The sequence below is a fragment of the Nomascus leucogenys genome, chromosome 6, assembly GCF_006542625.1.
Source record: "Nomascus leucogenys isolate Asia chromosome 6, Asia_NLE_v1, whole genome shotgun sequence".
NCBI lineage: Eukaryota > Metazoa > Chordata > Mammalia > Primates > Hylobatidae > Nomascus > Nomascus leucogenys.
This window is the reverse complement of record NC_044386.1, coordinates 40,635,943-40,657,786: the sequence shown is the minus strand read 5'-3', so window position 1 is coordinate 40,657,786 and position 21,844 is coordinate 40,635,943. Positions and strand designations below refer to the sequence as shown.

Genomic DNA, 21,844 nt, shown 5'->3' with positions numbered 1-21,844 from the left:
GCATGATCTCAGTCACTGTAACCTCTGCCTCCTGGGTTCAAGCAATTCTCTGTCTCAGCCTACCAAGTAGCTGGGATTACAGGCACCCACCACCACGCCCGGCTAATTTTTGTATTTTTATTAGAGACAGGGTTTTACTATCTTGGGCAGGCTGGTCTTGAACAACTGACCTCGTGATCCCCCCGCCTTGGCCTCCTAAAGTGCTGGGATTACAGGCGTGAGCTACCATGCCCAGCCTACAATACTCATTTTTATGGCTAATAAAAGAAATGACAAGCACATCCATGTTTTCAGAAAGCCATTTCCTTTTGTTTCATGTATGTGTTGTTTCTTACCACACACATGATGTATGACAGGATAGCACCAGACGAGCCTATGAGTGCACCCACGATGGTCAGCAGATTGTTGTTGAGCAGGAAGCCCTCTGCACACAGGGCCCAGCCTGAGTAGCTGTTCAGCACAGTGATGACGACGGGCATGTCAGCACCGCCAATAGCAGCTGTCAAAGTCACACCCTAGAACAACAATCAAATCAGAACTCAAAATCAATAACATAAAAATAAAACCTCTGACATTTAACATTTTGCTCCTTAATTATTCTAGCTTTCCCATTAATATATTTACATATAAGTTCCACTTCTGATAATAAGTGTCTCCCATCTGACCAACACTTCCACAGGTATAACAACTATAAACACTGAGCCACCCACCCCCCTAAAAAAAATCCCTACATTTAAAAAAAACACTTCTCAGTGATGAAAAGCAGGCAGAAACTGGAGAAGTGTCTACGTTTGGAAAAATATAATGACACTAAGTGAATTTCCCAGTTTTTACGGCTTTAGACTGAGGGCAATCCCCTGTTGGTACCAGTTAAGGAAATTACAAAATATAAGCCCACAGTCCTACTGGCTTGAAGATCCTGAAGACAGCATTTGAGATGTCTAAGGCAGCTGGAAAGTAATAAGGGGAATCCCACAAAGAAGCAGGCTAGAGAGAAGGAGTCCCAGTTTCTGTTTATAAATTCTACTCAAATCTCTGGATGACTCTTGAACTACACATATGTGAGACAGACTCCAAGCAATCCTGTTAAGGATAAAATAACAATAGATTTCAGCTGCCCCCCACCACCCACCATAAGGGAGTCAAAATTTGGAATTTGAGTTTAGCCAAGTTAGCTGGCTATGAAAACACATAAATAAAAAATAATAATCAATACCCTTTGAAGGACTATAACATAATATCCAAAATGTCTATAATGTATCATTAACAATGTCTGTGATACAACTCAAAATTACAACACAGGAAAGGAAAAAGTTTTTTGCTTTTTATTTCACATATTTTTACCTTTTTTTGTTTGTTACAATGAGAGCATGTTCATGTATTACTCATTTAAGCCAAAAGCAAAACAATAAATTCAAAAAATACTTTGTCTTAGACATTCTCATAGAACCAATAAATCCTTTAAATATCATATTCACTGCTTCCCAAAAACAACAATTCTTAAAGTTTTAGATTTGTATATCTTTTTTTCTTTTTTTTTTTTTGAGACGAAGTCTTGCTTTGTCACCCAGGCTGGAGTGCAATGGCATGATCTCAGCTCACTGCAACCTCCACCTCCCAGGTTCAAGCGATTCTCCTGCCTCAGCCTCCCAAGTAGCTGGGAATACAGGCGCACACCACCACGCCCGGCTTATTTTTGTATTTTTAGTAGAGACGGGGTTTCACCATGTTGGCCAGGCTAGTCACAAACTCCTGACCTCAGGTGATCCACCCACCTCGGCCTCCCAAAGTGCTGGGATTACAGTCATGAGCCATGGCACCCAGTCACATTTGTATATCTTTTATTTTGAGACTTCATTAACCTATTCTGCTTTATTAGATTAAAAATATCAAAATTATTTTTCTTTTGTTTAAAACAAAAACCAGTGCAATAAGCCAGAATAAAATTAGACCATAAGTGTGAATATAAAGATGAGATTTTAATTTACTTTTCAGTGTTCTAAAGTTTCTGTGTTAAAATCATGACCTAACTCTCATGATCACACAAAAATAAGTATCATTTTTACACTATAAATTAGATGTTTCTGAATCAAGGAGCCAGTAAGTATTTCATAAGCAATTGCTATGTGTCTAACTTTGTGTTAGGCACTGTAGATAACTTTTTTAACTTAAATATAAACCTTGCCTACAGATTACACACTGAAAGAACGTGATTAACAGTGAATAACAGTAAGTAATAGCACTGCATGAAACAGCATCATACATTGATATAAGATGCCAGACTGTCATACAGACAACTAAAAACTACTGTGTGTTTCAATATACTAAACATAAAAATTGCAGAGAAAGAGGAAGGCCGAACCTATCATAAAAGGCTTCACTGAACACTCTGAGCATACAGGGTTTTTTAACTGCATTTCTTTTTTTTTGTTTTTTTGAGACGGAGTCTCGCTCTGTCGCCCTGGCTGGAGTGCAGTGGTGCGATCTCGGCTCACTGCAAGCTCCGCCTCCTGGGTTCACGCCATTCTCCTGCCTCAGCCTCTCCAAGTAGCTGGGACTACAGGCGCCCGCCACCACGCCCGGCTAATTTTTTTTGTATTTTTAGTAGAGACGGGGTTTCACCTTGGTCTCGATCTCCTGACCTCGTGATCCACCCGCCTCGGCCTCCCAAAGTGCTGGGATTACAAGCGTGAGCCACCACACCCGGCCTGCATTTCATTTTATACTTATTTGATTTCGTGTCATATCTTCCAATGATGTGAGAGCAACTAGTGGGCAGAGACTATCTGACTTGTATTGTATAAACCCTGAAGCACTATTTTGTAGGGCTTATCATATAGTAGGCACCTAATACATTGAAACCCTTGGCCTTTTTAAGCTCCTGTTCACCAACACATTGATCCGGTGAAAAGACTCCAGAGCAATAAAGGTGTCTCATGTGACAACTTTAAAATGAACAATTAAGTTGCAAGAAAGAATAATGTTCTTCCTACACTCTTCTATGTTTTCCAGATTCTAAAAACATGAACATGTGACATAATTTTTAAACATTTTTATTCCATCAAGGTTCTTGAAGAGATAAAAATATGATTACACTTTAATCTAACAAAATATTCCCAGTTCTTCACCAAATATGTACTTTTCAATCTCTGACTTCTTACCATGACAGCAGAGAGAGCAGACACAGAACCCAGACAGGTGATGCCAGTAGTAAAGCTTGGGTCCACCATGAATGGGATTATCCCGCCCACACTAGCAGCTAGTAAGCCTGCATTGAGTAAGTGCCTCCCAGGCAGTAGGAGAGGGGCAGATTTCAGGAGACCTAGAGCCAAGCACATAGTAGTTAGAATTCAGAATGTGTTGTAAGAAACCCCCTCACACACACTCAAGTGTGTCTTTTAATCCTAAACTACCAAAATTTAACATTAGAATAACATGGTATTTAAAATATTACTTTATATCACCAGATATGAAACATAAAAGCAAATTAGAATTATTACACATAATAAACATGAATAGAGGCAGAAAAACTATGGTTCGACTTCACTATTCTTTTCCCTCTTTTGATCACAAAACAATTTCTTTCCACTTTGTCATGAAATCTTAAAAAGCTATTTTCTCATGTATGACCAATACGGAAGTTGTTAAGTGTGGCTTCATTTATTTAAAGCTTCATGCATGCCAGAATTCTGACAAAAATAAAGCATAAAAAAGTAAAAATAAATAAACAGAACTTCAATATGGAATCCTAGCACACTAGTATTTCGGATTCTATCAACTGAGCCCAAGGAAGAAGAAAACTTGTTATTTGTTCCTAAAGGCAAAGCATGAGATAAGAATGTTTGAGACTTGAAGTTCTTTTATAATTTTCAAGTTTCATGGAAGTTCCCCACTTAATTTTCATGACTTTATTACTGAGAGGCAAGACCATGTTTTTAAATCACAAACTAGTTTCTCTAGAGACTTTTTTGTAAAAACACTGACAGCAGCCTCTGGAGGGTTTTTTCTCCACTTCCATTTTCATGATTGACTTTACCAGCAGCAAAAGTTGTCATGCTAGAGTCCTAAAGTGTGTGTTTGTTTTCAAAATAAGTACTGTTTACTACTCACACAAACTTATTTAATAAGCTTCTATTTTGGAAAATGTATAAAGTTCATTTCTGTGAATTCTACACAGTCATCTCTAACCAAGGATTATGAAGATGCTGTTTAGTTCACATGTATTATCAAAAGTCAACTAGTCCCTCCATGCAAATTTCTGTTCACTAATTTCCTCCATTAGCTGTCTGCAAATGAAACAGCTTCAAAGCTTTATGAGACTTATTAAGTATCAATAAAGGGGAAGGATGGGGGGAAAAAAACTCTTACAATTTCTGAGTGCTATACAAATACTCTTCACCTAACAGTTTTACTGTTAAGGTATTTTCTTTTTTTAATCTTTTTTATTAGTAGTAATATTTTATTTTTTATAAAAAGTAGAGATAGGGTCTTGCTATGTTGCCCAGGCTGGTCTTGAACTTCTGGGCTTGAGAGCCTCCCACCTCAGCCTCCCAAAGTGCTGGATTGCAGGCATGAGCCATTGCACCCAACCCTGTTAATGTATTTTCTGAAATTAAAATGGATCCCTAAATGCCCTAAACAATAGATATTTACCTCTATGTTACGCTGAATCACTTACCCTGCAATTTTCCATAGGCAATGAGAGACCCACTAAAGGTGACGCCACCAATGTAAGTGCCGAGGTAGGCCACGATCTTTGTGAGATTTGCTGCTGCATCCGTAGCAAAATGTGGATATTCTATAATGTACTCGGCTATGCAAGTAAGTACAGCTGCCAAACCCACTAAACTGTGAAAAGCAGCAACTAATTGAGGTAAATCAGAAATCTGGATGCGTTTGGCAATTGTCAATCCTGTTACAAAATGAAGGTCAAAAATAAATTAAAACTTGACAAACTTTTGAGAAGTAACCACAACAAAGATCACCCTTAAGGATTTCCACCATTAATATTACAAATAAATATTATCTAGTTCCTAGTACGGGCTAAATATTCTCTACAGGGGCTGTACAGAAGGTAAGGGCACTAGCTGTATACAGGTTGAGTATCCCTTACCTGATATGCTTAGGACCAGAAGTGTTTCAGATTTTAATATTTTTTAAATTTTGGAATATTTTCATATACATAATAAGATATCTTGGGAATGGGACCCAGGTCTAAACACAAAATTCATTTATGTTTCATATACATATAGCCTGAAAGTAATTTTAAACAACATTTTAAATTATTTTGTGCTTGAAACAAAGTTTGTGTTAAGTATTTATGTGTGGAATTCACCACTTGTGGTGTCATATCAGCACTCAAAAAGTTTTGGATTTTGGAGCATTTCGGATTTTCAGATTAAAGATGCTCAACTTGTATACCCTTTCAAAACAACAGTTTTTCTCCACACACCTAAGCACGACCCAACTCCAATGAACCCCAACACCCAGCATCAATGCGTGCCTCTTCCCGTCACAAACTCCCAACCTTCCCCTAGCCAACACTGCTTCAGACTACCTAAATCTCTAATCAAATTCCCTTATATTCTCCCCATTACAACCCAGGCCCTCTTCTCTATAGCCAGTGCTTGCTCCTAAGCACATAAGAAACACCTGGAACATGAAGAAGACCTTGGTTTTCAGGTGGGTAGGGTGGGAGCAAAGTCCCAAGGTAAAGAAATGCAAAAATCTGGGCAGTAAATACCCAAATTAGGAGCCTCTGAAGGAACTGCATGTCTATAGGTAGGTGATACAGAAGGAGTGGGGCTCAGAATATTTGCTAAGATCATGTCTAAAGGTTTTCCTGCCATGAACCTACAGCGCAAACATTTTCCTTCAAGTCCCTTTCCCCAGAGATTATCAAGAAAAGAGTCAAAGCTTTCCTGAGGAAGTATAAAAGGAGGCCTAAAGCCAGTGTTCCACTGGGAAACATTTAATAACCAGTTCCAGGGGAAAAAAATACATGCACATACAAATACATGAGCTTTAACTGACATAAAGGTGGCTAGCACACAATTTTCAAATAATAAGAAATACAGTGCTCTTTATTGAAAATTCCATGTAGACAAATTGACTTTCATAGAATGTTTTTATGGATCTTTGCTAAACTCTTACATCTGTAGCCAACCTAGTGTTTGCAACTGATGAATAAGCATACTTCCAACAGGAACATTGTTTGATATTTTTATTTACTTTAATAAGTAAGATGAAAGTAAAACAACAGAATGTATGTGAGAACTTCACTCATTTATCAACCATATGAGTGACTTTATTGCTGAATCTGATAATAGTTTTCAAATACTGGAAGATTATTTGCTCAATTATTTGTGCTATTTACAATGTCATAGCCACAGTCAAAACATCTGAAGTTTAAGCTGCAACATTAACATTTTCTCCATCACTTTCTCACGTCTGGACAATAAACAAAACAATAAATCAAACCCAGATTTGTAGCATTTGCTTAGTTCCACACTGCAATACTGCTACCAAGTCAAATTTCAATCTACCAATGTGATGTCATTGAATGGAGAATTGGAAAGAGACGTACCACAGCCCACTGATACACAGTATTTCTTCTATACGCATACAATAGATATAAGTAACCTCAAGAGCATAGATAATAAAACCTAGTAAATTAATTAGAAAGTTATGAGTTTTTAATATTATTACCTTTGTTTCTGATTCATTTAAGTTTGTGTAATTTAGTATTTAATAAAGCTGTGTTTAATAATCAACTTTAAAAATTCCTGGAAAAAAAATTTTTTTTTTTTTTTTTGAGACAGAGTCTCGCTTTGTCACCCAGGCTGGAGTGCAGCAGCATGGTCACAGCTCACTGCAACCTCCACATCCCAGGTTCAAGCGATTCTCATGCTTCAGCCACCCAAGAAGCTGGGATTACAGTTATACGCCACCATGCCCAACTAATTTTTGTATATTTAATAGCAACGGGGTTTCACCATGTTGGCCAGGCTGGTTTCAAACTCCTGGCCTCAAGTGATCCACCCATATCAGCCTCCCAAAGTGCTGGGATTACAGGTGTGAGCCACCATGCCCAGCCTAAAAATTCCTGAAAATTTAACAATCCAGCACACAACTGAATAAAATTAAAACAGTGGTTTTTCTGCTGCCACATTTTTTTTTTTTCATTTTTAACAGGTCCATGAAGCAGAATCTTTGGCTGTTATTTATACCCAGCAGAACAAAAGTTAGCTTATGTATAGTACATACATAAGGATTCCAATCCCCCATTCCATTATCAGCTAACGGGACACAGTCAGTAAAGGAAAATAAGAATTGAGTATAGGATATTTTAACTCAGTTGATGCATTTACTCAGTGTTTTAAAATGTATTTCAATGAGAATTACACCAACTGGGATGAATTTCCACCAAAATAATATTAACCAAAGCAACTTCCATGAACATAATTTAATTATTTCATCAATATGGACCTTAGAAATATATATTGAGAAACTGGAGTTCACATAAAGGCAGAAGCCCACAAGTGCTTACCAATGGTACCACCCAAAGCCATTGCTCCAGACATCTGAGCTAGTAATTCTGGGCCCGGTTTTAGGACTCCGAGGGTGGCTGCCAGTCCTCCAGCAACCCCAATCATGCCCAGTGCATTGCCAAGACGCGCTGTTCCCTGGGTGGAGAGGCCAGCCAAGGCACCAACACAGCACAAACCCGAGCCCAGGTACATGATCTTTTCAAAGGAAAAGTGAGAGAGAGAGATTATTAAAGCCTTTGGTCTATTAGCTTAGAGATTTCAAGATATTTTCCTGCCCATTAGGAATATTAACATATTAAATACTTATATTGTATTTGCACTTATACCATTTATATAAATTGGTTTCTTCTGGATTTGCTATCATGCACAAATACACATAAAAGTACCTAAATTTGGCCGGGCGTGGTGGCTCACACTTGTAATCCCAGCACTTTGGGAGGCCAAGGCAGGCGGATCACGAGGTCAGGAGATCGAGACCACGGTGAAACCCCGTCTCTACTAAAAATACAAAAAATTAGCCGGGCGTGGTGGCGGGCGCCTGTAGTCCAAGCTACTTGGAGAGGCTGAGGCAGGAGAATGGCATGAACCCGGGAGGCGGAGCTTGCAGTGAGCCGAGATCGCGCCACTGCACTCCAGCCTGGGTGACAGAGCGAGACTCCGTCTCAAAAAAAAAAAAAAAAGTACCTGAATTTAAATGAAGTCATTATTGGATCTAAAAATACTAAACCTGACCAAATGCTGTAAAAGAGCCAACCCCTGAGCTAAGTGCCAGGGGCTTTGCCATATGTTTTATTTGTGTTGTCACAGTCTCATGAGATCCACAAGGGGGAAAAATCATTATCCTCATTTTGCAAAAGAGAGAATCAAAGCTTAAAGAAGTTGCATATTTTCTCCAAGGCAAATGATCAGTAAATTGGAAATCTGGAATTCAGGCTAAGGTCTTTCTGACTCACTGCTCCAACTCTTCTCAAAAGAAAAAAAAATTGTTCATTCAATAAATACTGCATGTTGGAAACACAGAAGAAACTAAAAGACAGCCATTGAAAATAAATAGAAAATACGGAGTTCAGAACAAAGTTGAAGGTCTGTTATATTACAAGTTGGAACTTTCAAAGTCCAGCTGGATTATTTCTGTTTTTCTATACAACATTAAGTTTAAACTATCCTTTTTTTGTGTGAATTTTTTTATGAATATATAACATCTCTTGGTAGCAAGAGATGATGTGCTGGATTTGTAGAGGAAGAATAGGAAAAGAACTAATAGTACTTAATAATAATTTTTCAAATTTTGTATTGTTTCATTATAAATCCACAGCAATCTAGCTAGATACATAATGAAGATACTGATAACCTTAACTCCTTTTACATGTGGAAAAATGTATCGAAACAAAGACATAAACCCATATTTAAACTCAGTTACCAGAAAAATCTGTCTCTAGAATCCAGGGTCCTGATCCTTAGGGGAAGAGAATGCTCGGTTTGACCAAGATGTTTCTAGGGTTATTGTTGTATTTGCTTGACAGGGTTGTATTTGCTCGATAATTTGAATTAGGATAACCAACAATGTTAAATCTAATAGAGACGAAAATATTGTGGTAAATATAAAAACTTACAAAGAGCATCTTACCTGTTCAATGTTATAACCACTGTAGAGGGTAGCTAAATATCCACCAACAAAGGTGCCAGCAGGGAGCAGGTACAGGTAGTTGTATTCTGGGGGGTCAGTGGGACGCTTGAACATGTCCAGCATTCTCTGAGTCACCAGAAAGCCACCTTAGCAAAGCAAAGGAAATAAAAAACATAGTACCTCTTTGAGCTCACTAAGCAACATGATTTTTTAAAGTGCTACAATTTTTCTATTTTAAGCACATCTTTATCACCTAGGAATAAATATAATTTAAAGTAACATTTTGCAACCTCAAATTTTTTTTTTTTTTGAGATGGAGTCTCATTCTGTTGCCCAGGCTAGGGTGCAGTGACACGATCTTGGCTCACTGCAATCTCCGCCTCCCAGGTTCAAGCTATTCTCCTGCCTCAGCCTCCCGGGTAGCTGGGATTATAGGCTCAGGCCACTAGGCTGGACTAATTTTTGTATTTTTAGTAGAGAGGGTGTTTCATCGTGTTGGCCAGGCTGGTCTCGAACTCCTGACCTCAGGTGATCTGCCCGCCTTGACCTCCCAAAGTGCTGGGATCACAGGTGTGAGCCACCACGCCCAGCCAAAATTTAAAGTCATTCTATTACTCAAGCCAGTTCCATTAGAGAGGTGGGGGAAAAAAACACTAAATATATTCAGGAAGAAAACTTGCTATCAGAATGCAAAACTATTTCTGCATGACTAAAAGAAAAAAAAAGCCATTCAAAAAGCTTGAGAATGTGAAAGATCAAAGATTGGTCTCTTTTCCTAGTAGGTTGTTACATTTGTAAAACCCTATAATTAATTATAAAAGAAAAAAATACCATATCAACAGGCACCGGGTTTCTTGGACACATTAAAGAACTGTTAGCTACAAAATAGCATCAAATGAGTCTCACACATGAGTGATGTGCTAGGCTTTCAGTTTCCAGGAACAAACCCTGGCTGGGATAAGGCAAAAGACTAAAATTTTATCTAAAATAATACTAATTTATAGATGTTATGGTGATAGCTCTAACCCACCTTACTTCAAAATTATGCATTCAATAACTTTCCAGTTAACTTGTAGCAAGACATCATTTTGTTGGTTTGTTTTGGGGAACTGGGGATTGTTCTTTTATCAAGAGTTTCTAAAAATTACAGATGGGCAAAACAACTAATTTTCCTGCACAAAGAGCATTTACGGTCTGAGTGAAATATTTTTTAAAGGCACAATTATGTCTATTTTATATTGATTTATATTCGCTTTGTATGTCTCCATTGAAAATAGTACTGAGACCTTTCACTGACAACAACATACCTGCAATGTTGACAGAGGATATGAATGTGGCAAGAGCAGCAAGGCCCTGAGAAGTTGTGGAAGGATACAAATGTCCTCCCATCAGTGCCAACCCACCAACTGCAGTCAGCCCTAGAAAGAAAGCATTAACATGGTGAATAGTGATAGTGACACCACCAAATCAAATATCATAGCTGAAGTACTTCACATACATAGATTCATAGAGGGTAAAGTTCTCAATATTAAAAAACAAGGCAGCTTTCTTACACCCTCATTAAAATGAAATAAACAATTTTCCTTATGCAGACCGTTGACAACATACCTTCACAACATTCTCACTGAAATTACTACTGTGGGAAAAGGGTTAACAAAACCTTTTCTCCTTCTGCATTGGAATTGGACTTTCCTTTAACTTTCTAGCTATGTTCCTCTAATACAGATATAAATCCACCAATGTTATAGACAACATTGCTTATGGTTAAAAAGTGACCCTGATAGATAATTTGCATGTAAACTAGAAGAAACTATTCATGAACTGTAAATGCCTGCTGGGGATGCCTAGCTTTGGGTTTTCCTGACTACAGCACCTCTTAGAGCTAGACATGTTCCCTGCAGAGATCCTCGAAGCTGTGCCTATGGCAATGTTATAAAAGATGACTATTGGCACTGAGGCTTTCAAGCCAGGACAGCTCCCATGCTTGTCCAATGTAGGACTCATTCCCTCACGTCTGACCCATTGCTAGGGGACAAAGAGAATAGATCCTGGGCAACCACATGGACTGCTGCATGAACTGCTGAAAAGACTGGCACCAAAGAGAAATGCCTGATGCCACCTCACTGGAAAGCTGTGTTTTCCTGTCCCATAGCTTCATGGTGAACCTGATGCCACATGGGGCCTATTGTAGCCTTGCTAGGCTGAATGTTGAGTTGAATCCAAGGAGAGCCCTATAGGATGTTGCAACTATGATTCTGTGGAACGCTGGTTTTCAAATTTTATCAGTGGAATCCTTTTCTTTAAAAAAAAAAAAAAAAAAAAAAAAAAAGAATCAAACTTGGAAGAAATAACAGTGGCTCTGCACTGCTTGAAATGAGAGCAGCCCAAAGAGCTGACACACTCCCACAGCCTCTTAGTTTGCAGGCCCATATCCCATACCCTCTCGGAGTCTGGGAGCCCTTAGATCACCAAAGCAGATGACTCAGATGCCAAGCAAAACAACTTGAAAACACACTTTATAAACGTCATTGATAGTCCTCCTAGAGCTGAGTAAGCCTATGAAAACCTGAGATGAGGAAAAACAAGAGAGGAACAAACCTGAGATTGCATTCGTCACAGACATCAGTGGTGAGTGGAGAGCAGGGGTCACTCCCCAGACGGTATGATAGCCCACAATGCCAGCCAAGCCAAAAGTGGTCACCATCTGAGAAAAGGCTAGATTGGGAGCCGCAATGCCCAAACCCAGTATCCCTGTGAGACCTAGAGAAAGAGAGTAAAGAGTGTGTGTGAGCTGACATCCAGTTATCTCAGTAAGATTAAAAGCACATACATAAATATGTGGAATAGTCAATGCTTTTAAATTCCACTCCCTTGCCAGTAATGAGCAGATTTTTTAGACATTTGACAGATGAGAAGTGGGGGGATGGAGGAATACTGTGGACAAAACCCAACTTTCTGACCACCCCCCCAAAATAAGCTATAAAGATCTAGTAATATTTATGAGTCACCTTAATAACAATTTGCACATTTTCCTCTGTGTAGTTTGTCCTCTTCCCTGTTTTAACTTTTATTGACAATGCCACATGTGTTTATACAAGCATTTTTATTCCCGATTACAGGCCTACAGAGGATCTACCAAAGCATTTTCTACTTGGGCAAGACATAACCTTTATAAGACAAGACTTTTATGAGGCCAATTTTATGTCACTCTCAGATTTGGCTGAGGAATAGGGGTTTTAAAAGAGTAGGAAGAATTTCATTCACTCCAGCACCTCCCCAAAACATATGGCTTCCACCCACCCGGGACACAAGTTTTGCAATTGCTCCTGAATCTGGACTGGACTGTTGGCCAGGGCAGTCAGCTCCAGCCTCAACACCAAGTCAGCAAACAGGATTTTACAAAGAAAAGGAAAAAAAAATACAAATTAAATTAAGAATGTGCAGAATACAAACAGCTCTGAACATACATCTTTAATTATCACCTTCCTTGATAGCAAACATGTGGACAGTTGTTCTGCAACAGAAGAAAGGGTTACCTAGTGGTCAGTAAAAAGAAAATGACAGTGGGTGACCAGGGAACTAGAAGTTAACTTTCCTGAATAAGGTACCTTTTTCCTTGATGTAAACTATTACTTTGGAAGTGGCACCACTGGAATATCTAGGGATTGACATTAATTTTATATTACATCATTCAATATGACTGTAGTTTTAATTTATTTTCCTACCCACATATCATGTATCCAAGGTTCCAGTGCATAGCCCATTAACCATCTGGTGAGAGAGTTAGATACAACACTGTTTTGTCTTCCAGTTAAAAATTAGAGAAGTTGCATAGGGTTGTGAGTAAGAATATGTTTTCTTAAGTCAGTCTAGTTTGAATCCTGGTTCTGCTGCTCCCTAGCTGTGTCATCTCAGGCAAGTTACTTAACCTCTCTGTGCTTCAGTGTCTTCGTATGTAAAATTATCAACCTTCTCTGTCTTTATCTGGAAAAGAAAATAATAACATACCCACTTTGCTGAATTCTTATAAAAATAAATGAGCTAAGGCATGTGAAGTATTTAGCACAATGCCTAGGAGTCACTAAATGCTAGCTATTATCATGACCACATTAGTCAAGAAGCACTACCTTATCACAATCCACAGTCCTTTGTGTTAGGCATCTATGATAAAAATTACATCATACACCTGAAGGTTTTCTTATCAACTATTTAATAAACTAATGTCTTTTCTATAATATATTTAGTAACATATGTCAGACTATATTTCTATATCTGTATAACAGAGGAAGAGAAAGGCTGACAAAAGAAGAGAAAGCAAATCACATTCTTTGAAGGATGCTGTTCAAATACATTCCTGATACATATAAAAGAAAAATGCTTATTTTTCATATGAAACAGGGAGTTCAAGATAAAGAAAAACACATATAAGTTCATCCTTTCATTCACTGGAATATGCCACTGTCATATATATTAAGAAGCAATATGCCCTGATTCAAGAAATATAAGAGAAACCAAGAAAAATAAATCATTATATGTGCCTTGGCTACAATTCCTTATGAATCTGAAAGAGAAATGGAAATTTACAATCCTACTCATAATATGTTCCATGTACAACACAATAACCTCATTTCTTTTTTTTTTTTTAACAAATAAGTGCAAGTAGGGACACTGCTTCATCTACTCACAGTGTTCACCACTAGAGGCTTTTTCAGTCATTTTGCTGAGACTTACTCTTTATTCAAGGAGAGTTACATGTTTAGCTTTAAACATCTGGACTCACATGGGAATTTGGAGAATGATGACTCTACAAGAATTCTATGCGCCTGGTGCTGGTCTTTAATTCTTCATAGTTTGCTTTTGTTTTGTTTTTGTTTTGGCTCTGAATAGATCTAAACATTTTTAATTCATTCTTTGAGACAGAAACCAATTTAAACTCAAATATCCGTATTTCAGCCTCTAACAATGCATAGCCAGAATATTAATCATCACTTTACAATAAATTATTTAGTGTTTTCATGAAGATGAATTTTTAAAAAAGAATTTATGTTAAATTATAAAGAAAGAGATCTAAATGAAAATATTGAATTTTTTTACAAGTTGAGTAACTTAAAATGTTAGTCAAATGTTCAAGGGCTATAGCCTTATAGTATTTATCCTTTAGGCAAACTTTGCTTCCCTTGTCTTACCCATGTGTGCAGATAATCACAACTGATATTTCACACAAAAAAAAAAAACAGAAAAAAAGTAATTATATTTATATGCATTTAACACCATCACAATATGGCATACATCACTTCTCAATACATTTGATGTAGATAAAAGTAATCTCAGCACTCTGGGAGGCCAAGGCAGGAGGATCACTTGAGCTCAGGAGTTCAAGACGAGCCTGGGCAACACAGTGAAGCCCTGTCTCTACAAAAAAAAAAAATACAAAAATTAGCTGGGCGTGGTGGCATGCGCCTGTAGTCCCAGCTACTCAGGAGGCTGAAGTGAGAAGCTTCCTTCCTCAACCCCAGGAAGTTGAGGCTATGGTGAACCATAATCACACCATTGCACTCCTATCTGAGCAACAGAAAAAGATTCTGTCTCAAAAATACATATATGTATATTTTTAGTATATATATAAATGACTGTATTCAAAATGTTTTCTATAAAAGGAAAAATGTTTATTGCCTGCATATTATTTCACATGCTTTCATTCCAGTATTTAGCACAGTGCCTCTATTTACTGAGTCAATAAATGTAATCTCCAATTCCGTAGAGATGGGACAAGTAACATGTTGCTGAAAAACCGAGTCTGTCAGGCCCGATTACTAATGGAATCCAAAAAAGACAACAGCATTTCATTTACTAATTTTGACAATTAATATATTACCTGCAGGCCAGGTGCAGTGGCTCACGCCTGTAATCTCAGCACTTTGGGAGGCTGAGGCGGGCAGATCACGAGGTCAGGAGATCAAGACCATCCTGGTTAACAAGGTGAAACCCCATCTCTATTAAAATACAAAATAGCTGGGCATGGTGGTGGGCGCCTGTAGACCCAGCTACTTGGGAGGCTGAGGCAGGAGAATGGCATGAACCCAGGAGGGGGAGCTTGCAGTGAGCCAAGATCGCACCACTGCACTCCAGCCTGGGCAACAGAGCGAGACTCCATCTCAAAAAATAAATAAATAAATACATATATATCTCTATATATATATAAATATAGATATATGTGTAGATATATATGTGTATATATATCTATATATACGTATATACAGCTACATACATACCTATAGATATATATGTATTACTTGCAAAATCAAACAATCAAGACTAAACCCTGGTAAATGGTATCCTCACCTGCTGTATATGCAGAAGCCGTTGACATTGTCTTCCTGAAGGGTGTAATGGTAGCTGCTTTTTCAGCTTCCAGCTCAGCCACTGTCTTCTGTTTTACTGGGGCACCTTGAGGAATATTTTTCGGTGTGGGAGCTGGGAAAATCACTTTACCATCCTAATAGACATTAGAAAATAGTACGTATTAAAAAGTCAGTACAGCATTTCAAAATTGCTTAAAGAATATACTTTACTATTTTTTAAAACCCTGTTCTTTTAAATATAATTTTATGTAAATATATAAATTCATATAATTTGTAACATCATTTTACGTAAATATGTCACATGTGTATACAAATACTGATATCCATGTTACATATGCATACATATATATGTAATTTGTATGTGTACAGGACCATATATGCAAGAGTGCAAATTAAACCCTTAAAAGCAGATAAGTGGGGGGAATGTTCAATTTTTACTTTATTCAGTTTGTTTGTTCATTCTCTGTTTTTCAAAAGCAGTGTATATTTTTGGTTAAGTCATGTACTTTTAAGTCTTTGAAATATTTTTCTTTAAATCATTCTGCATTTACAAATAATTTTTATCAGCATAAAGCTGGCATACCAATACCTTATTAAAATATGTCTCAATTCCAAAATAGAATTCTTCCATAAACAGAAATTCTAAAACAAATTTACATTAAAAGCACAGGAAGGAATAGATCTCTTTACTTACTTTCATCACTACAGTTCCTCTAATGACATGACCCATCGTACCAAAGTCAAAGTCATCTTTCACATCAAAATAAAAATTATCTTTGTCCGGGCTGATGGCCTTCAGGAGTTTGGTGATGTTGTTGGAATATAGGGTGCTGGCCTGAGTGGCCATTCGGCTGGGCAGGTCTGTGTAGCCTATGTGAGTAATTCCCTAAATGAACAAAATTATAGTCAAAAAGGTCTATCACCCTATGTTCACATTCATTCTAGAACAATTATCATTCATATTCAATGCAAAGTTTTGAAATTATATATCTTTATAAATATACATACCCATAAACACAAATACATATTTCAACAGGAGCTTTAAATATGCCTATTTTTAATATTAAAATTTCAGGCCTCAATGTCTCTAAATATTTAAAGAAATAAACACCACCTCATAACTCAAGACATGAGAAGTGATCACAGATAGAAAATGCATCTTGCTATACCTTATGAATGTAGAGTTCTCCTGGCTTAGTGGTTTCAAAGTTTCCACCAGCCTCAGCAGCTAAATCCACAACAACTGAACCTTCCTTCATTGACTCAATCATTTCTTTATTAAATAAAACTGGAGCTTTTTTACCTAATAAAATCAAAGAAAGCAGCACAAGTTATATTATCATTTTCTAACACCTTAAAGTCTAATTATTACAGTAGTCTCTGGGCATTCAGGAATTTAACATCTGAAATTTTAACTCTTTCCAAGAGACCCCTAAAGGCCATAGCATGGGTGAGACTGGGCATTCTCTTAAGGAAAAAAATACGATGAGTGTGAGCAGCAAAGGCAGTGTGCAGGAGGAAGCCATGTGGCTGGCAAGCAGGCCCTGCCGTCTGCGCAGCATGAGAATCTCAGCACTGCTCTCCCCACCCAGTTTATACACCACAGCATTCATGAAGAGATAAACAGTTCGACTGTTTTCTTAAAAATGCATAATAATAAACCACTATGGAAACTATATGCACCCAAATTGAACAATTCGTAAAGGTCACCAATGTCAAGAGTACAGTTAATACTAATTTATGAATTACAAAACAGAACATTGCCAATTATCTTAACATATGTCACCAGATTTTCTAACACATCATATTAACTTACCTTAATTTAACACAGAAAACTTTGAGGAGAGACAAAAAAAAATGCCTACAACTCCAAAAGGTTTAGGAGTTCCGTCACACACTTTTATTCCCACTCAACAACTATGTATTGGTGTCTATAGTGACTCAAGCCCTATCTATGCCTGGTGCTGGGAATACAGTGGTAAATAAACAAAAAAAGTCCTTGTTCTCATGATGTGCATTCTCCTCATTTAATAGTTCACATTTTAAATTCACAATGTGTTTTTAAGAAGTTCACTAATTCTTACATAGAAGATGAAAACCCAGACCTTAGGACTTTTCGAGCTAATATACATCAATATGTCCAACAGGGGCTTATACTGTCAGCATACTATCGTGTTCACATTTCATAAAACAATGGAAATACCTAAATCAAAAGATAAAGGAAATAAACTTGTGAGATTAGTAGTATGGAAGTAGAGCATGGCTGGGTGCAGTGGCTCATGCCTGTAAGCCCAACAATTTGGGAGGCTGAGGTGGGGAGGATCACTTGAGCCCAGGAGTTCCAAACCAGCTGGGGCCACATAGCAAGACCCCATCTCTGCAAAAATAAAAAAACTTAGCTGGATGTGGTGGCACATGCCTATAGTCCTAACCAGCCAGGAGGCTGAGAAAGGAGGATCACTTGAGCCCAGAACTCGAGGATGCAGTAAGCTATTTTTGCACCACTGCACTCCAGCCAGGACAACAGAGTGAGACTCCATCTCTTTAAAATATACATATTTTTTATAAAAAGAAAGCAGAGCATTAGCAGCCTGATTATCCTTAGTTCTTCTTTTGAAAGCTTTCAATTCTGTGTTTATAGAATTTGATTCAAAAAGGAAAAATAACATTTGTAGTACATGTGGAAATAAAAGGTTGTGAAGATACAAGTGAGGTGTTTATGTAGTACTTCCTTATTTTTGCTACAAACTGTATAGTTTCGAGATAAAGTCCAAATCCTAAGGCTCCTGAGACTGAATGCCTCTCACCCTGGGTGAAGTGCTTTTTCTAACATGCCCTCTCAAAACTGCACCATTGGACCTTCTTCTATTTCAGCCACACTGGGCTTGCTGCCACATGATTTGTTATAAGATATCTTGTTCTTTCTTTTGAGTTTCCAAGACAGAGCAACAATCAAGAGACATTTTGCCCAGAGACAATACCCTGAAGTGCTGGTAGTTTCATCACTTCTCAAAATTATCCAAAAGTATTCCTTTCCTCTACCCTCCGTACTGTAATCTAACAAAGGCACCTTGAATACTTAACTAAACTTTACTCAACCATGAGAATCTGAGGAAGCAAACCACATCCATCTGAGGACTCTTCCCAAAATAAAGGTCATGCTGCTCGGCTCTCCAGTGATTTAAAGCTATGGATTACATGGCCGCCTCCACATAGAGGGGCACATTTAAAGGGCTACCTGTACTTTCCAGGTATTTACTGTCATCACCATCCCCACCCTCTAGGGCCAGAGCCTCTTCTCTATTTACCAGCTATTGTTTAGCACAGCTTTTCCTCCCACCTTATTTGTACCCAACTTTGGCCAATGATTGCACATATTTGATTTGGCATCTAACTAATTTCTCCTGCCCTAGATATGTGGGATTCCTTCTTTCTCCTGAGACATCCATAGCTAAGGATCAGTCCCTGGACTGTATGCTACCACTTTGCAAGACATCAAGTGGCCAAAACCATTTTTAGGCTCCCTAGAAACATCAAAATATACAACCCATTTATCTCCTCTGATTTCACTCATTCAACCTCCACAGAACAACTGTACAGTGGCTAACACAACTTTGAAAAACACATGTACATGTTTGCATCTTAACAGAGATAAGTTGGGTGTTTTGTCCCTATTATTGCTCAGAAATTCAATCACTTTTAAAACAATAGCACATTCTTTCACATAGGTTAACTTATTTGGTGTACAGACCAAAGGGTATCACTATAACGAGCTTAAAATTTTACTTAAGTCACACAAGAAAATTTAAAGACATGGAATTATTATAAGTAAAAAGCACATAACAAAATAGTATGTAAGTTTAGATATATATTTATATACATGAATGTTTCTCATTTATAGATACATAGATTAATATTACATAATACATTACATATACGATACAGTTTGTAGTAAATTCTATATCATATAACATTTAACAAAACCAGGGTATATTTGAGTGGTGAGACTATTTTCTTCTCTGTGCTTTTCCTTATCTCCCAAATGTTTTAATTTTAAAATTAAAAGTTTTTAATAAAGGCTACAGGGAATACAATCATGAATGTAACAGTGCAGCTGCCTTCAAGCACTCACATGTGGATTAATTTTTTGAAAATTCTGGAAAGTGCAGAAATAAAAATTGAAAACAGAAGGGAAAAAAATAAAGCCAAAAAAGAAGCAGAATAGTAAATAAAAGCTCCAGATAAGCAAAACCCCAAAAGAATAGATCCAGAGAGAGAAAGACTGAGAAGACAATTTCAAAACACTACCTTACCGTGGTAGCCTAATATAATAAAGTTTAATGCATAATAAATGCAGCATTACACCATGAAGAACAAAAGTAATGTGATGATTAGTTAGGTACCTGGGTAAAAAATATCTACCCAAACCTAATACCATATGTTAAACTCTAGAAAGATAAGAATTAATTGTAAAAGAAGAGAATCAATCCATAAAGTGAAAGAAAAGAGGAAAAAGGAAACCTTGGGGAATATCTCTCCAGTCTGTAGATAAAAAAGCACTTCCTAAATTTAAAGCAATGAAGAAAATTACAAGAGAAAACATCAATAGAAATGAAAATATAAATATATATGATATATATGAAAAATGTATATATTATATATGTATATATATTATATATATGAAAAATGTATATATTATATATGTATATATATTATATATATGAAAAATGTATATATTACAATTCTCAGACAAAAATTGATGAAAAGCTCACAGAAATTTCAATAAAAACAAAACACTATAATCCTATAGATAAGTGAACAATAAATACAAATGGAAAATTCAATAAAAACAGTAAAAACAAATGAAAAAAACGTTCACTCTTAGTATGATGTGGAGAGATCACAGGTGATCTTTATTTTCTACTTTGTACTTTACAGCATCTCTAATAAAAGCCACATATCATTTTTATTTTAAAGATAAAATAAAGTACTCCTGGATTATCACAACCAGTTTCTCCTTTAAGTCAAGAAGAAGTGGCAGTTTAAAAGTTGGTACTAGGAGAACTAGAAGAATTTAGAAAAACCCCAACCTACTTACTTACCAATTGAAAAGCCTGACTCAAAGTCACCTGCCCTCCCTTCTACAACAAATGAAGCTATGCTGTTAGGGCAGTCTTTCAAGGAGTGTACCAAAACACAATAAAGGGAGACACGGGCATAACTAAACATGGAATACAAACAGGAAGATGTGTCCAGATTTTCTACATGTATAACATGGAAATGAATATATCCAATGTTTACAAATTCTTCAAATATAAAGAGATGCCCTCTATACCCCAGAGACAGCTGGGTGAAAGACCTAGAAATAAAAGACAAAATAAGCACATCATTCTGACAAAGGCTTATAAAAAAGAAAATAATAATAAGCACATCGGGTATTTTTAGACATAACTGCAAAAGAAACAGGAAAATTAATAAAAGAAGGCAGATGAGAGGCATTTTTAAAGCCCAATTGGGCTTTAATTTTTCTATTAATTTTATCATTTATCTGCAAAAGATGAGATACACAAAAAGATCATTATATTTCCTAAACCAGCCCGCTTAAAAAAAAAATCAATCATTGTGACAGAATAAAATTAACAAGGAGAGAAAATTTTAAGAAATATTTTCTGACACGATACCAACTGTGGGTGTAGGATTTGGCATGATATCCAACTTTATGAAATATTTCTTGCTCCCTTCTGGTCCGTGGACATTAAGTTCCCCTGGAAGGGTTACTCAGTTCCCTCTTAGAGGGACTTACTTCCACACTTTCGCCAAGAAAACTGTAGGCTGTCAAGCTCTCACAGTCATCATTCAAATATTCATTCATTCATTGACATAATTAATACTTACTTACTGCCTCCCGTGTGCAAGGTGGATGAAGGAAGAAAAATTTTACTTAGGCTCTAGAGTCTAATATTTTACAACTAAAAGTGGCTACATTCAAAGGTTGGTCAACAATTTTATTACTAGAAGAGTTGGATATTTCAAGCACACATGTAAAAATTTGAATTATAGTTTCCCAATTGGTTGGCAGTTATTTGGAGTGATTAAGGGTACCACAGGTTAGTATAAGGCATCCTTGAATTTCCATGTGCACCATGAATTGACTGTAGACTGAAAAACTGCCTCATGCATGTGTACTATTTATTGATATATGCACATATGGCTGTGATTCACGTAAATTCATTTTAAATGTTATTGAATTCATAGTATCTTTTCTCAACCATGTATTTTCTCAATAAATGAATACTAAGATGCAA

At 37.0% G+C, this 21,844-nt stretch overlaps 1 protein-coding gene across 2 annotated transcripts in view; it reads right to left on the bottom strand.

Annotated features, from left to right (window-relative positions):
• NNT (nicotinamide nucleotide transhydrogenase) overlaps positions 1-21,844 on the bottom strand; it is a 101,330-nt gene that overhangs the window by 43,918 nt on the left and 35,568 nt on the right. For both annotated transcript variants that reach the window (XM_012507862.2, XM_012507860.2), the window contains exons 8-17: positions 16,709-16,842; positions 16,234-16,425; positions 15,520-15,673; positions 11,776-11,937; positions 10,485-10,595; positions 9,178-9,323; positions 7,550-7,745; positions 4,679-4,912; positions 3,162-3,322; positions 336-515 (exon numbers count right to left, since the gene is read on the bottom strand). In XM_012507862.2, the coding sequence (XP_012363316.1) occupies positions 336-515; positions 3,162-3,322; positions 4,679-4,912; positions 7,550-7,745; positions 9,178-9,323; positions 10,485-10,595; positions 11,776-11,937; positions 15,520-15,673; positions 16,234-16,425; positions 16,709-16,842 (1,670 nt within the window). The remainder of the gene's footprint in view (positions 1-335; positions 516-3,161; positions 3,323-4,678; positions 4,913-7,549; positions 7,746-9,177; positions 9,324-10,484; positions 10,596-11,775; positions 11,938-15,519; positions 15,674-16,233; positions 16,426-16,708; positions 16,843-21,844) is intronic.